The following is a 16,538-nucleotide window of genomic DNA, read 5'->3' as shown; positions in this document are numbered from 1 at the left end:
AGACTACACTTCCTTCTTCGTAATTTTGATGAATACCTTCAATGATCCACGACCTGACGACACTTCCTTCTCTGTGTAGAATCCTGGCGAACGGCTATAATTGTAAATCGTTTGAGATCTTTTGCACACTTGCCTCCATTAATCTGCAAATTTGTTAATAAAATCGCAATACCTGGGACTCGAACCCCAGACTTTTTGGTGTAGAAGCAATAATCAACCTTTGGTTGAACAATGGACCAAGGGGGCTTCCACTGATGTTTCGATTTAAAACTAGATTTTTATATAACTAGTTCCTACGATAGTTTTTTTTAAAAAACTGAAGATGAAAATCAATCTATCGCTTATGTCGACGCCAAAGACTCCGATGATGAACATCTGAGAGCAATCGATCCCACAAGTAACGGAGGAAGCCCAAATCTGCAACACGATTCAAAATCGCCATCGATAAATCGTCCATTGGTCTGTTCGTTTCGTTACCGCTGGCGGTTGCGGCAACGGCTGCGGCAGCGGCAAAGACTACCGTAGGTTGTTGTTCGTTTCGTTACCGCAGACGCCGCCGCAGCCGCTGCCGCAGACGCAAGTTTTAAATGGTGTAACGAAGGAGCCTCAGAAGAATGGTGGGCTCACGTCTAATTTTTAAATGGGCTTTGCTGTATGGCTCTTCTTTGCTACCAAGTCCAACAAGGTACCCTTTTTGTCAATTCTTATTATTATTTTTTTCTTTCCTTTTTATTAATTTAACTAAAATCTCATTAAAACTTTAAAATAATATTTTTTAACTAAAATCTCACTAATTTTTTTTTAAAATTAGTTTAAGTGTTAAATTTAAAAAACGTCGAAAACTAACCGCGCCTAGGCATCCTGTCCTTAGTTGGTCTGTAAGCTTTGGTGTTCGAAGTTCGGCATATGTTTTCACGTAATATAGATTTAACACTTAAAACTCATTTTCATAAAACAATAACGATTTTCACTAAAATTTAAAACAAATTTAACACTTAAATTTTAAGAAAATAATATTTTTAACTATAACCTCACTAAAGCTTTTTAAAAATTAGTCTAAGGGGGGTGTATTGGAACAATGATTTTAGAAAATTTTGGTTTTTTGTTTAAATCACCTGTTATTCAATTAGTGATTTTAAAATTTCTTTCCAAATTCCATGTTATTGAAACTAAAATTTATGTAAAATCATTCCAAATCATTTCAAATCTCATGTTATTCAATCATGAATTTCTAAAACCCATATCAAATCCACTGTTATTCAAACTTAACAAAACTTTTTTAAACAATTATTAAAAACAGATTTGGTGAGACTTTGGATACATTTTTAGTGTAAAAATAACAACTAAACAATCACACCTCTAGAGGTGGTATTTGATTAAAAACAAAAAAAAAACAAAAAAAAACATGTGGCTAACAAAACTAAACTAGTGAAACAATCTCCTCTCTTCATCCTCGTCTTCATCTCTCTCGATCTCGATCCCTTGAACAAAAATAACATAAGAGATCCTAAAATCAAAGTCCCCATTTGCCTTGTTGATGGTGATTCCAATTATTTTTAAGCATGTGAATGGTTCATTGATATTGATTCTACGGTCTGCAATTTTTTAGAGAATCCTAATTTTTCTATTTTTTGTGCTAAAAATCTCACCAAATCACCTATATATTATCTCTTTAAAAACTCATCAAATCACAAATTATCTTTCCTTTTTAAAAATAAAATAACAATTCCACCAAAAAAATCCTATAAACTCACTTAAATCACTCTAAATCCAAAATTTCCTAAATTCCACCAAACCCTCCTCAATCTTTAATTGAATACACCCCCTTAAGTGTTAAATTTTAAACACGTTCGAAAACTAACCGCCCCTAGGCATCCTGTCCTTAATTGGTCCATAAGTTTTGGTATTCGAAGTTCGGCATATGTTTTCACGTAATATAGATTTAACACTTAAACTCATTTTTAAAAAACAATAACGATTTTCACAAAAATTTAAAACAAATTTAACACTTAAACTTTAAGAAACCTCACTAAAATTTTTAAAAATTAGTCTTAAACTTTAAGAAACCTCACTAAAACTTTTTAAAAATTAGTCTTAAACCTCACTAACACTTAAACTTTTTAAAACCTCACTAATATTTTTAAATAAAACCTCTCTAAAACTTTTTAAAAATTAGTCTTAAACTTTAAGAAACCTCACTAAAACTTTTTAAAAACTAGTCTTAAACCTCACTAACACTAAAACTTTTTAAAAACCTCAATAATATTTTTAAACGAAACGTCACTAAAACTTTTTAAAAATTAGATTAATTTTTCATTGGTGGCCAAGAAAGGACAGTTTGTCACTACGTGAATTCAAATTAGAGGGTTTTGGAGAAGCCCTAGACCTAAGGTGGTCTCACATATATAAGATGTTGCTATGTTGTGAGCGTTGTCTAAGGGGAGTGAATAAGAGAGAGATACAATGTAGAAAGAAAGCAAGAGAGAGATATAGCCATTAAAAGGTGTAAGCTTTGGTGTTTCTCTTGAGTGTGTAACAGAGGAGATACAGAGAGGAGATCTCAAGTGTGAGACTCTTTCTCTGAGGGATTCCCTCTTGTAACTTGCTTATTCTAGTGAATTCCGAGCTGTGACTCGGCCCAGACGTAGCATGGGTGAACAAATGTTATGTGTGTTCTCTCTTCCCTTTCTCACCTTTCTCTCTTCTCTCAAAGTCTCTGTTCTTTTCTCTGCATATTTTTGTTTCATTTCCATGTGTTGGACTTTGTTTTGCATCAAACTACTTCAGTCTTGGTTTGCTAAGGATTAAGCTCAAGAAAGTCAATGTCTTTGAGACTCTTAATCTTAAGAGTAACTATGCTTGCTAAGTTTTATTATTGTTTCAAGAGTTTATTTTTAGCTTTTAAGTGCATTTATGTAAGAGTTAGAAGATAATCTATACAATATATAAAAAATAATATAAAAATACAGATAAAATTTAGCTTTAGATGGTTTTTTACCTTTTTTTGCACTCTGCTAAAAATTGCATAAAATCCTTGATTATGCACATACGATTTGGGAGTGTGACACGTGGGAGCTTACTAGTGGTAGAATACAATTGATCCTCGAAAAGAAGTCAGCTTTTTCCGTATCCGTCAATGGAAACCAGAGTTTGGTGTCGCTTTGTAGTTTCGATCAGACATTAACACAAACAGTTGGTGTGCGTTCTCTCCAGACTAGCCTGTGCTCTAGTTTCGGAGATGAAGTACGTATTGGTGACTGGAGGAGTGGTGAGTGGGCTTGGCAAAGGCGTTACCGCCAGTAGTATCGGCGTCGTGCTTAAAGCTTGTGGCCTTCGAGTTACCTCCATTAAAATTGGTTAAGATCTCTTCTCTCTGCATATTGGAATTTCTCATTTCCATTCCCCTTTTGACTAGAAATATTGGTCAAATTATATAATTCTTTGCTTATTATAAGTTATGAAGTCATAAATATTCATATGTTATATTACTCCCTCCGTTTCGTTTTAGTTGTCGTTTTAGGACTTAAATTTTGTTTCGTAATAGTTGTCGTTTTAGGTTTTCAATGCAAATGTTTGGTAAAAATTCCAGTATTATCCCTATTGTTTTAATGTTTTGGCTAATGAAAAAAATTATAAGATATATTAATTGACTAGAAATATTGGTCAATTAATAAAATTATATAATTTTTTGCTTATTATAAGTTATGAAGTCATAAATATTCATATGTTATATTATTAAATTTTAATAAGTTATTTTATATCCATCGAAAGAGTGTGTTACATCCTAGGAAGCATAGAAGCGCCGTCCAATATTTCGAACTTTTGAGAATCCAGGCTACTACTATATCATTATGTTTATGAAACTGAAATTAGAATTGAAAATCACAAAGTTACCTGACTGATTGTCATCTTTTAGATTCATTAGCGCGTCTCACAATCACAAAACGGAGACCTCCTAACTTCGCCGACGATGCTGGCCTCGCCGTGAAAGTGAAATCCTCTCCTTCTTTCGCCGTCAAGATAATCACGCATGTGACAGACCACGTGACGGGAAAACGGCCTTTTTTAACCTCAACTATTTGCTGGCGGGTTTTTCCAACCCAAACTATGACCCCCAGTCGATTTCAACCCGAACCCAAAAATAATACAAAATCAAAACTAATGTAAATGAGCCGATTTCAACACGACGTGAAACAATGTTAGTTCGGAAGTTAACAGTTCTCAAAGTTATTTGATTTTATTTTCAAGGTTTGATGAAGGTTGTAGAGAGAGAATTACCCAAGGTTGAGTAACCGTTAACTTCCGAACTAACACCGTTCCGCGTCGTGTTGAAATCGGCTCATTTGCATTAGTTCAGGTTTCGATTTTGAATTAATTTTGGGTTTGGGTTGAAATCGACTAGGGGTAATAGTTTGGGTTGGAAAAATCCGCCTGCAAATAGTTGAAGTTGAAAAAGACCGTTTTCACGACCACGTGACTCCTTTAGTTACTTGAGAGAATAAGGAATTAATTTTACATGGGCTTGTTGTGTAACTCATGGGCCTAATTAATTATTTCTCGGGACCAATTACTTTTTCTCGTTAGTGTTGCCCGGAGCATATCGACGGAATCTGGGAGATCCGGTTAGATTTGGTATTTATCGAATGTTTTTGGTCTTGTTTTCTAAAATCGTTTTCATGTATTCTCTTGGATTTTGTAAACTAGCTAGCTTCTCATGGATCAGTAGAGTCTGATACATAGTGCTAATGGTTTAACTTTGTAATGAGAAGATCTTTAGGGACGATGGGTAAAAGAGGAAGGGCTTGTGTAGTGGTACTTGGAGATCTTGGTCGAAGTCCTCGGATGCAATATCACGCTCTTTCTCTTGCTCGTCAGGTTTAGTCTCATTTGTTTTGATGCTGCATTTGCTCAAGTTCTAGTGATCTCAATTGATTTTATTTCCAAGTCCTTAGTTTATATAAATATTTTGGATCAATGTCACATAAAACTGCAGGCATCATTTCAAGTAGACATTGTTGCATATGGAGGTAAGGGTTCCTAATTTAGGGTGTTTTCAGTGTTCTTGTGAATCAGAATGCATTGTTATAATGTTTTTAAACTCATGATTAGGTTCTATACCCCATGAAGCTGTTCTAAATCACCCATCGATCCACATCCCTACCATGGTATGCTATGATCAAATCCTCTATATAAAACTACTAGCAACTCTGTTTCTTTTTTTGGGGGAGTTAAAACAGGCGCAGCCACGATTCCTTCAGCTCTTTATCCTGTAACTCTCTTGCTCAAGGCATTTATTCAGCTTACAATGCTTCTCTGGTTTCTTTTCGTAAAAGTACCAGCGCCTGACACTTTCTTGGTCCAGGTAAAGTCTCTTTTGTTTGCACTTTGAAATATCACTTCTTTCTATTTTCTTGCAGAAAAAGTTACACTTAGTTATTTCTGCAGAATCCTCCTTCCGTTCCAACCCTAATTGCTGTTAAGTGGGCGAGTTCATGGAGACGTGCAGCGTTTGTTGTAGATTGGCATAATTTTGGATATACATTGTTGGCATTGTCTTTAGGAAGAAACAATATGTTTGTATCCTTATACCGCTGGTATGGCTTGATAATGGCTTAAACTATCAACGAAATTTCTTTATCTCTAAGGGTGGAATAATATTCTTTGCATGATTTAGGTTTGAGAATCATTAGGGAAAGATGGCAACAGGTTCACTAAAAGCAATGCAACATGAACTGGATCAGAATTGGGGAGTGAGGTGAGATGAAAATTCTCATAGATAATAACCTGTTACATTTTGATTCTCAAGTAAAGAAAGTGATGTGATTCTGATTTCGTCTGCAATATTAATGTTCTGAATTGGAAAAACAGAGCCCAAGTGTTATATGATCAGCCTCCTGAGTTTTTCCATCCCGCTTTACTTGAAGAAAGGCATGAGGTTAGCTGGTCTTTTCTTCCTTTTTTGATTATTTTAGTCAATCACTTTCGCTCTGGGTAGAGTCCTGCTGTACATGAGACTTGTATATAAAATTTGGTTACTTCTTTAGTTGTTTTGCCGAGTGAAAAATGATCTTTGCCATCCAATTAGTAGAGGTATCTCCCTTAAATATAAAAGTCCATGTTTTGATTTTCTTTTGAGCTTCTCCATTCGTTCTGATGTCAAATCTTTCAATTTAAATTTAGAGTTGGAAAACCAAGAGCTTAATGAAACCCTTTTTACTACCAAAATTTATACTGACATCTCCCTGAAGCAAAACAGACCAGCTCTTGTTCTGAGCAGTACAAGCTGGTGAGGACACATCATCATTCTTTGTTCACTTTCACTCTTGTGGCATCATCCTTCTGTGACATTGAATACTAGAGCATGAATTTTTCAGGACCCCTGATGAAAATTTTGGTATCCTACTAGAAGCTGCAGTAATGTATGATCGGCGTGTGGCTGCAAGATCCAAAGTAATTGAAACAGCTGAAATTTAAGAAGAGCAGCACCTTTATCCCAATTTGTTGTTCATCATTACAGGTAAAGATGGTTTCGTTCTTGTTTAGAACATGATAATATTTCGCTGTTTCTATTTATGATCATGAGCTACATATACTGTTCATGAAGGTAAAGGACCTGAAAAGGAGATGTACGAGGAGAATATCAAATGCTTAAACCTCAGACATGTGGCATTCCGTACAATGTGGCTCCCAGCTGAAGATTACCCATTGCTTTTAGGTTCTGCAGATCTCGGTGTCTGCTTACACACTTCCTCATCGGGTTTAGACCTTCCCATGAAGGTAAGTACATTGTTTTTAAAGCTCATATGTGCTAATAAGGTTAAGAAGACTTAAGATTTGATTTCCATTGTGTCAACTTGTTACCGATGTTTGGCGTTTTAGGTTGTTGATATGTTTGGATGTGGCCTCCCAGTTTGCTCGGTTTCCTACTCATGGTAAAATAATCAGTGATTTTCTTTACTTTCACGGACAAAGACTATAACTTTTAAACCTACCTTCAACTTTCTTGAAGCATTCAAGAACTCGTTAAAGATGGAAAGAATGGACTTTTGTTTTCATCTTCATCAGAATTAGCAGATCAATTATTGGTAAGTAACTCGTCTGTCTTTTAAAGACATTATTTCACCAAGTCTACAGCAGACAGCAGTAATGTTCTTGTGTTCTATCTTTGTGAACAGATTCTCTTCAAGGGTTTTCCCGGGAACTGTGATGCCCTAATGTCGCTTAAAGTGGGTGCAATGGAGACTGGTTCTTCGGGTCGATGGGCTACAGAGTGGGAAGATTGTGCAAAACCTTTGATCACTCAGGAAAATCCGTCGGCCCTCTCTGTATCTCACACTCACACACACATACTTTTATTGGGCTATTTCTCATAAGATGTCTCATGTCTGATCTATGCAGGTCGTGTCTCAAATAGCAGATTCATGAAAGAGAAGACTCAAAATTGATGGTCTTGAGAGTTTCTCACAACTGCTTTTGTAGATCCAAATTTTTGTACACAATCATATAGATTACAAGATTGTCTCGAAATATTGTCAAAATCTGATTCCGAAATGATTTGGCAGGAGTCTTTGTATGAATGAGTAAATGATATCAAAATCTCAATTAACCAAAAGTAAGGCCAAGAAAATTTTCTGAAAGGCTCAAAGCAAATTCCACAGTTTAATGCTTAAACAATTAAAAAAAAAACAAAAACTGAAGAAACCTGTGAATCCAAACCAGCTAGCTTTAAACAAAAGTCTCTTCCTTCTTCGTGATGCTTGAATCCATTTCCACCTTGTGTTTTTCTCCCGTCCTTGCAAATTTGTACGGTCGAATATAAATCCTTCTGAAATTTAGCGAAGAACTCACTTTGCCTTCGTCTTAGTTTTCTTGAGGAGGCTGGAAGTTCTGAACTCAGCATCGTCTCTAATGAAGCTCCACCAGAGAATGGTTAAGGGAATTGTGGCAGCGTGCCAGATCGAGTGAGCATCGAAGTATCCTTCATATGGAGGAAAATCATATATCTCTAGAAGCATGGCTAATCCTCCAGCTATCACAACCACCCAAAGTTTCCAGTTAGAAGGATGGCTCGAGACAGCAGCCCATCTTGCCCATAGAAAAAGCTGAGTGACTCCCATTGCCATACACACAATCATGTTCCAACCTGTAAACAATATTCAAAACTAGTGAGCTCACCAAGACTGCGTAGAAAACATGTTGACTCTGTAAACAACATTCATAACTGGTGAATTCACCAAAAATATTGACTCGATTTCAGACAACGGAAAGAGTTTGTGGGGTACCATAGTCGAGTTTGTAGAAGTTTATGTAGAGTATGTGGGTGGTTACAAAAGCTAGTATTGGAGCCGATACCATAACCCTTGTAGCCTCGACCCGAATATCAAAGGTTCGTAAAATGGCTAAGATGAGTGAGAATCCGAGAACGGCTACTGCAGATGAGTAGTCCAACCTCTCTGTGAGGTCAACATCCCTGAGAACCAAAGAGACGGATTACCAGAAAATCATATAAATATATGAAGCAGATTGTGAATAATAAAGTTATGTGTAGATAATTTACCGGCTGTGGAAAACAGCACTCCAGAACCAAGAGTTCATGGACAGAAGACCGTAGATATGCCACAAACCGACGTATTCCTAGTACGCTGACTTATCTTGTTTCAGAGGCAATTTATAGTAGAGCGTGATGAAAAAGGAAAGCCAACCATGGAAATGCATTGCTAGGTTGAGCACAGAGAACGCAACAGAAGCAGGCTCCTAGCAAAGAACAAGGTAAATCAAACTCATATTATATGGAAACAACCAGAATCAAAAAAGTGATTGAAGAAAAAAACTCACCTGAATCCCAAGTACACGCTTGAAGGGCCATTTACCATGGTACTTGACCGGGGCTTGACCAAGAGTTTCCCGTTCTCTCTCTCTATTAACCATACATTGATAACGGCAATCACCTTGACAACCCCATTTTTTCCATTGTAAATACAGAGGTTCTTGTATGTACCATGGACCACCATCGGATGAAGAATTGCACTGAGGAAAGCAAAGTTGTCCAACACAACCGCTTATCTCACATTCTGAAATGCATGTCCTACGAAATTGCGAGACATTCATAATCTCCACGAGTCAAAAATGTTGGTTACATATGCGCTGCTATTAAACCAAGTTCATGCTAGAAACTCAAAGAACAAACAGTCTATCTTGAACATAAATTCTAAGATCACAAAGTGAGCAAGATAAGTTGTGTATAAATTCTTAAGAAAGTGAAAAATCATAATACCTGTAATCTGGATCGGCATCGCCAGCACTAGCATTTGAAATACTGAAAAGGCATGACAACAATAGAAACAGGGATGTCCAGTAGTGGACTGCCATCTGAGCAGAAAGTTGAAGTGAAATCACTGAGTGATAACAATGCAAGCAAGCCTCAAAAAACAGACAAAGATTGCTTTAAGGAGCGATTTCTCATTTTTGTGTTGTCTCTGCGTAATTGGTAGATCTCTAGGGGGTTTAGGCTCTGATTTTGATTTATGTTCCGAGTTTTTGATAATCTGATCAAATCTGGAAATCATAGGATTCGATTTTATAGGAATCTGGATGTTGTTTTAGGTTTTTTTTTCACAGCAAGTTCGATCGTTAACAAAGAGATTCTGTAGTTTTTCCGAATTATACAAGGATTTTTATTGATATGTGAGAGTTTCTTTCACTTGCTTTAGGATGATTTAATCGTAGTTTCTTTGTTAATCAAGATTTTAATCTTGTCTTACATAATTAGACAAGTCTTGCAGATTTCAATCTCATCTTGCTTGCCTTAGATAGGTAACATCGGGACAATTTCCCCAAGTTAGAAACAATCATCTAATGTGTTGTCCCTTTCTTTTGGGTTTGAAGAAAAGAGAAAACTTTAAACTAACTAAAACTAACGACAATTTTTTTTTTTTAATAAATAAAAGTTCTTCAAAAGAAAAGAAAACACGAATTCAAAGAGGATTTTTTGATATACGAAAACAGCAATCGAAAATCCAAATTTGCAAAACAAGGTTTTGAATTTAAGAAAACTACAATCACTTAAGTAAAAAAAAAAAGCCCTTCGAAAACGAAGAAAACACGAATCAAAAAGAGGGCTTTTGAATTGCAAAAAACAAATTAATTAGAAACCCTAATCTGAAACGTAAAATCCTAAAGAGAAATACAAGTATTGAAATTGAAAACCCTAAGATGTAATAACACAACGAAAAATTAAGGGTTTTCGGATTTGCTTGATGAAAAACCTAATCGAAGTTTTTGATTTTGCAAAAGAGAGGTTCGAATCTAAGAAAAACACAGTCATGAAACTACAAAACCTAAACAGAAGAAAAACATAGACCCAGATTCAAAAGAAGGGCATGATCTTTGATCTTTGATCTTCGAAGAGAGAAAAAAAGGAAACGAGAGCGAAAGAAGAGAATTGCAATTGTGGGAATTATCCACGAAAGACTTGCTTATATAGACAGAGCTCCTGGTCTTAGTTATGATGGGCTTAAGGGCATAGTCCCATATCTTCGTTTTAGGATTTTCATTTTTGTCGGCATCTTTTATTATTATTTTAATCAATTTCCTTTTTCTTTACTCTTGGATCATGTACGAGTTGTTCTTCTCTTGGATCTGATAGAGTTCGAGAACTAAGCTTTTTGAGCTGAATTTCTAAGGAAAAAAAACTATTGGGTTGGGTCAGTGCTACACTGCTACTTGAGAGTTTCGAATTGAAGTAAAATTGAGTTTGTTTTTTCTCGATGGAAACAGTACAACTTACGTTTATGTATGTAATTGAAGAGATTTAACTGATCAGTACTCATATGAGCAATTCATTTATTGCTCAGAATAGGATCATAGTGTGTTAATTAGAACAGTCAAATGGGTTGTCCAAAGCCCAATGGTCATGTCCATTTGGACCATTATTTTCATGGGCTCTAATGGTTTGGTCCTTAATGGACAATGGTCTAAAAACTTGTCCAAACCCATTAAGGACCATGTCCAATGGTCAGCCCATTTTTTAGTTCCATGACTGATTTTAACATTGGCCTAGCTATGAAGAAAACTATAGTGTATCAAACAATTGCAGCATTAAGACCTAGACATAAGCAAATTCAGAGCATAAAGAACAGTAAACACATCATCTAACATAGTATATGAAAGAACTTCAAGACAAACTCAATGTAGATGTCAAAAAGAGAGTAGCTGTAGCATAATTATTTACCTGCTGAAGTAGCTCTAGCTTTGTCAAACTCCACACTCTGAACTCTGAAGTAGCTCTAGTAGTGTAAGACCTTTTCAGATACTTGAATAGCTCCTATTTTTTCGGTTGTCTTTAAGCTTAGCTCCTGCTCTTCTGCAGCACAATGCAGAGCAGACACGTTAGTAACACAGGTTTAACATAATAGACAATTGATATCACAAGGTGGTTAACAGCTATCAACTAGACTTGCAATTATACATAGACAAAACAAAACAAAAAAAGAAGTTGCATGAACTCAATTATTACAAGGGAGTATTAATTAACCAATTTACTCTTTAGACAAAACCACGTTCATGGCCAACTCATGTCATGTTAGAGGAGAGACTAAGCATCAACGCCATCACATCACATCATCTATCCATATACACAGATGCTTTTAGTTGTGAGTGTCTTAAGTTTCAAACCAAAGCCATTCAAGAAACCAGAAACTCTGAGCTAAACAATCTACTTAAGAGCCATTCAAGATTCAAGATGCTAACTCCATGAACTCTCTTACTATACCAACTAAATGTTTAGAGAATTAGGTGAAATAATTTCAGCCAAGTATTAAAGGAATTTCAGACTTGGTTGTCATCATGAGCTGATTCTGCAAATGAAACAATCATGAATTTCAGAATTTTAGTAACTCTTTGCCAAATGATGATTCATATTCATATCAGATTCATTAAAATTATACTCTCTTCTGCTAGAAACAAAAGTGAAAATCAGTAAAATAGTCGATTCCAATACAAAAACCAGATTCAAGAGAGACTCTCAAGGCAACTACTTTCTAACTACTATGATGTCTCTTTACAATCATGAAGTATTACATAAATTAAGCCACACTTGTCTAACACAAGATCAGACTCAAACTCACTCAAAAGTACTTCAAAAATACACAAACCAAAATAACCAAAAGACAAACTCATATTTCACAACAAAGCAAATCAATCTTTTCCCATGAATGTATGACAACCACTGCAGCAAATTCAAATAGAAAACTAGACAAATCTCAAATTCTTCACTAATAATGTTTAAAACTCAAGAAATCTGAAGAAAAACAAAACCCATTTCACCAACAAAATAGAGTATGAAAAACTTACAACACCGGTTGAAGAGTAAGTGGTGACACTGAATTTCTGGTAATCCTTGTACAGAAGATCTACAATAACATTCAAAAACCTTCAGATTCGAAACAAAATCTCCAAAAAGAAACACGAGACAACTACTCTGTATATAGATAGCCATTTTCTAGATCCAAGATAAATTTTCAAAACCAGCTAAACAACGAGCGACCCAAACATTGAAACCCAGAGAACACAAGTCTGAAGAGATTGTTTCAGAAAACGTAAATCGCTAAGATTGTTTCAGAAATTCACCTGGGACCAAAAAGGAGCAAACGATCGCTAAGATTGTTGATTTGTTTCAGAAATTCACATTTTCGAGTTTTGCACCAAAGACGATCCAAACACGATGATGATAACCCTAGTTTTTAATGAAACTGGGCCAACCAATTGTCCATTTTATTTATGGGCTGACCACGGACCGTCCATAACGTTTTGGACTGGGCTTAGCCCATGGTCGGCTGACCATTTGACAGTTCTAGTGTTAATGATGTTCTATGTAGTGATTTTGTGAAAACAATGCTTAGTATATATCCAGCCTTATTTAATCATTTTCCTTCCAGTACGATATTGGAGATTGAAACTTTTTTTGTGGTATGTGCAGGTGTTGTATACTTGGATCATGCTGGTTCTACTTTGTATTCTGAGTTGCACATGGAAAATATTTTCAAGGGCAATGTTTTTGGAAATCCACGTATCCTTATCTTTTGATACTCATAGGAAATGCTTTACATTATCGTTTTCTACGTGACAAGGCAGATCTATTAGGATCTGAATCTCACATTTTAATGACTTGAAGATGTTGGTGAAAAGAACGTAGCTAATCTCTTTTCTGTAGATTTTTTAGATATGATACCTTTTGTTTGTTTGTTTGTGAGCTTATGTTGTTGAAAGAGGTTCTTTAATATCGATTTAGATAGTCAAAGTGATATCAGTTCGGCAACCAGTGACCTTATAGCGGATGCTCGGCATCAGGTACTACATTCTTAACATTTCTTGAACTATATATGTGGAATATGGGGAGTTTTTTTTGTTTAATTTTATTACTGGTATTCATCTTATAAGTTGGTTTCATGTGTTTCAATCAATCTTCATTGCACACTGGAGTTAGGTGCTTGAATACTTCAATGCATCTCCTGAAGATTACAGTTGCATATTCACCTCCGGAGCCACAGCAGCGCTGAAGCTTGTTGGAGAGACATTTCCTTGGACCCAAGACCGTAATTTTTTGTATACCATGGAGAATCACAACAGTGTGCTTGGTATTAGGGAATATGCATTAGCTCAAGGTGCTTCAGCATGTGCAGTGGATACTGAAGAGGTAGCTAACCAACCAGGCCAGCTCACAAATTCAGGACCATCTATCAAGGTAAAGCATCGTGCTGTGCAGATGAGAAACACTTCTAAAATCCAAAAGGAAGATCCAAGAGGTCCGTTATTTCTTATATCATCCTGAATAGAATCTGTTCAAGATGTATCACATGTCATATTCTTCTACTCTGGGTAAATAATCGACTTTTATGGTTTGCTTATCCTGTGTTTCACTCTATCGTATGTTTACAGGAAATGCCTATAATATCTATTTGCTTTCCCCTCTTCTGGCCTGAGGTTTAATCTAGATCTGGTGAAGTTGATTAAAGAAAATCCTGAAACCATGCTACAAGGCTCTCCCTTTAGCAAGTAGGTTTCACATTCTCTCTACTCTTCTCTCATTTTTCTCAGTTTCTTGCATTGGTACCGCTGAATGTCTGCTTGGATTCATATTGCTGAGGTTTGGCGATGCTATGCCTACAACAATTCAACTCCTTGAGCTTAGTGAATTTTTTTGTACATGATCTTTGAGTGTGAGTTAGATACAGTCTTTGAACAGGAGAAGTGGTACAGGAATCTGCCATACACTTTTGATACGAGTTTTCTGCTGTTAATATGGTGATATCTAGAAATGAACTGTGCACATTTTGATGATCTATACCAATTAATAATATATGCAAGCCTAAACCCACTAAGAAACTTTTGAAGGAACTACTTTGTCTTGATTGATACTTCTTTCTTTGTTGATGCTAAGTGTGTATAGGACTTGAAGAGGTTCATTCGTATAAGTTTCTATTGTTTATCTCTCTCATCATGGCTTGTATACTTTTTATAAGGAGCAACCGGTGGATGGTCTTGATTGATGCTGCAAAGGGTTGTGCTACACTACCACCTGATTTATTGAAGTATCCTACAGATTTTGTTGTTGTGTCATTCTACAAGGTATCTCCTGGATTTTCCAAAATAAATGAAGCTCTTTTGACTTTCTTGTTTTCCGCTGTTTTCATGAAGTTATTTGGTTATCCTACTGGGCTTGGCGCTCTCCTTGTACGGAATGGTGCGTAATTTGTTCCCTATGTTTATCTCCTTCTGTAAATCTTCACAAATCTGACTGTAGTTCAGAAACATTATCGTTAAATTCATTACTTAGGTCAGAGCATTTCTGTTGTTAAGATCTCTGATATTGTTTTCATTTTATTCTTATCTCAGTTGAGACTAATTTCTCCAACAAGATCAACGTGTATCATTTATTGAAACAAATATTGCAAATGCTAGCTGCTGACATGATTTTCTCGTTATTAATCTACAGATGCAGCCAAATTGCTCAAAAAGACTTATTTTAGTGGAGGTATGCATCTCATTTAGTTGTGTAAAATGGCTAAATTTGTATGGCATTTGATGAACATAATATTTACAGGCACTGTTGCTGCTTCAATTGCTGACATCGACTTTGTAAAAAGAAGGGAAAGGGTGGAGGAGTTTTTTGAGGATGGTTCTGCTTCATTCCTGAGCATAGCAGCCATCCGTCATGGCTTCAAATTACTCAAGTCGCTTACACCTTCTGCAATTTGGATGTGAGTAAAACTTTTGTTCCGTGCAGGATCTCCAATTTTGAAAATGAGTCTAAAATTTTTCCTTGGAAGATAGTCTAGTAGGGCCTTGTCTTTTTTAAAGATCCCATGTTGTTGATTCTTGTTTGAAATTTGCAGAAGTTTAAAGTTCCCTCCAAACCATCTGCTATTGTAGAAGCTAAAGTGTGTTCACAACGTCACTTTCCATATATGTGAAAAAGAAACTTCAGGCTTTACAACATGGAAACGGGGCTGGTGTATGTGTCCTCACCAGCTTGTACTGCTCAGAACAAGAGCTGGTCTGTTTTGCTTCAGGGAGATGTCAGTATAAATTTTGGTAGTAAAAAGGGTTTCATTAAGCTCTTGGTTTTCCAACTCTAAATTTAAATTGAAAGATTTGACATCAGAACGAATGGAGAAGCTCAAAAGAAAATCAAAACATGGACTTTTATATTTAAGGGAGATACCTCTACTAATTGGATGGCAAAGATCATTTTTCACTCGGCAAAACAACTAAAGAAGTAACCAAATTTTATATACAAGTCTCATGTACAGCAGGACTCTACCCAGAGCGAAAGTGATTGACTAAAATAATCAAAAAAGGAAGAAAAGACCAGCTAACCTCATGCCTTTCTTCAAGTAAAGCGGGATGGAAAAACTCAGGAGGCTGATCATATAACACTTGGGCTCTGTTTTTCCAATTCAGAACATTAATATTGCAGACGAAATCAGAATCACATCACTTTCTTTACTTGAGAATCAAAATGTAACAGGTTATTATCTATGAGAATTTTCATCTCACCTCACTCCCCAATTCTGATCCAGTTCATGTTGCATTGCTTTTAGTGAACCTGTTGCCATCTTTCCCTAATGATTCTCAAACCTAAATCATGCAAAGAATATTATTCCACCCTTAGAGATAAAGAAATTTCGTTGATAGTTTAAGCCATTATCAAGCCATACCAGCGGTATAAGGATACAAACATATTGTTTCTTCCTAAAGACAATGCCAACAATGTATATCCAAAATTATGCCAATCTACAACAAACGCTGCAAGTCTCCATGAACTCGCCCACTTAACAGCAATTAGGGTTGGAACGGAAGGAGGATTCTGCAGAAATAACTAAGTGTAACTTTTTCTGCAAGAAAATAGAAAGAAGTGATATTTCAAAGTGCAAACAAAAGAGACTTTACCTGGACCAAGAAAGTGTCAGGCGCTGGTACTTTTACGAAAAGAAACCAGAGAAGCATTGTAAGCTGAATAAATGCCTTGAGCAAGAGAG

The 16,538-nt window shown here is 35.9% G+C and overlaps 1 protein-coding gene and 2 pseudogenes across 2 annotated transcripts; 2 read left to right on the top strand and 1 right to left on the bottom strand.

The window, feature by feature from the left end:
• The first annotated feature begins 4,646 nt into the window (after positions 1-4,646).
• On the top strand, positions 4,647-7,686 carry LOC9308927 (annotated as a pseudogene). Its single transcript, XR_002331308.1, has 14 exons — positions 4,647-4,875; positions 4,994-5,027; positions 5,110-5,165; positions 5,238-5,362; positions 5,446-5,594; positions 5,675-5,755; positions 5,869-5,935; positions 6,045-6,090; positions 6,181-6,286; positions 6,375-6,517; positions 6,605-6,777; positions 6,880-6,932; positions 7,010-7,085; positions 7,176-7,686. The product of XR_002331308.1 is annotated as a UDP-glycosyltransferase TURAN (transcript).
• On the bottom strand, positions 7,586-12,739 carry LOC9311004 (post-GPI attachment to proteins factor 3). Its single transcript, XM_021022365.1, is given in 8 exon segments — positions 7,586-8,143; positions 8,283-8,470; positions 8,558-8,754; positions 8,836-9,085; positions 9,275-9,369; positions 11,231-11,362; positions 12,352-12,410; positions 12,628-12,739. Coding segments are annotated over 5 exon segments (1,029 nt in total). The 5' UTR covers positions 11,231-11,362; positions 12,352-12,410; positions 12,628-12,739; the 3' UTR covers positions 7,586-7,844.
• A 152-nt stretch (positions 12,740-12,891) lies between these two features.
• On the top strand, positions 12,892-15,631 carry LOC9308926 (annotated as a pseudogene).
• Positions 15,632-16,538: the final 907 nt, after the last annotated feature.

Source organism: Arabidopsis lyrata (genome assembly GCF_000004255.2).
Source record: "Arabidopsis lyrata subsp. lyrata unplaced genomic scaffold ARALYscaffold_6, whole genome shotgun sequence".
In the NCBI taxonomy this organism is placed as follows: Eukaryota; Viridiplantae; Streptophyta; class Magnoliopsida; order Brassicales; family Brassicaceae; genus Arabidopsis; species Arabidopsis lyrata.
Note: the sequence above shows the minus strand (reverse complement) of the source record. Positions and strands in the feature narration are given on the sequence as shown.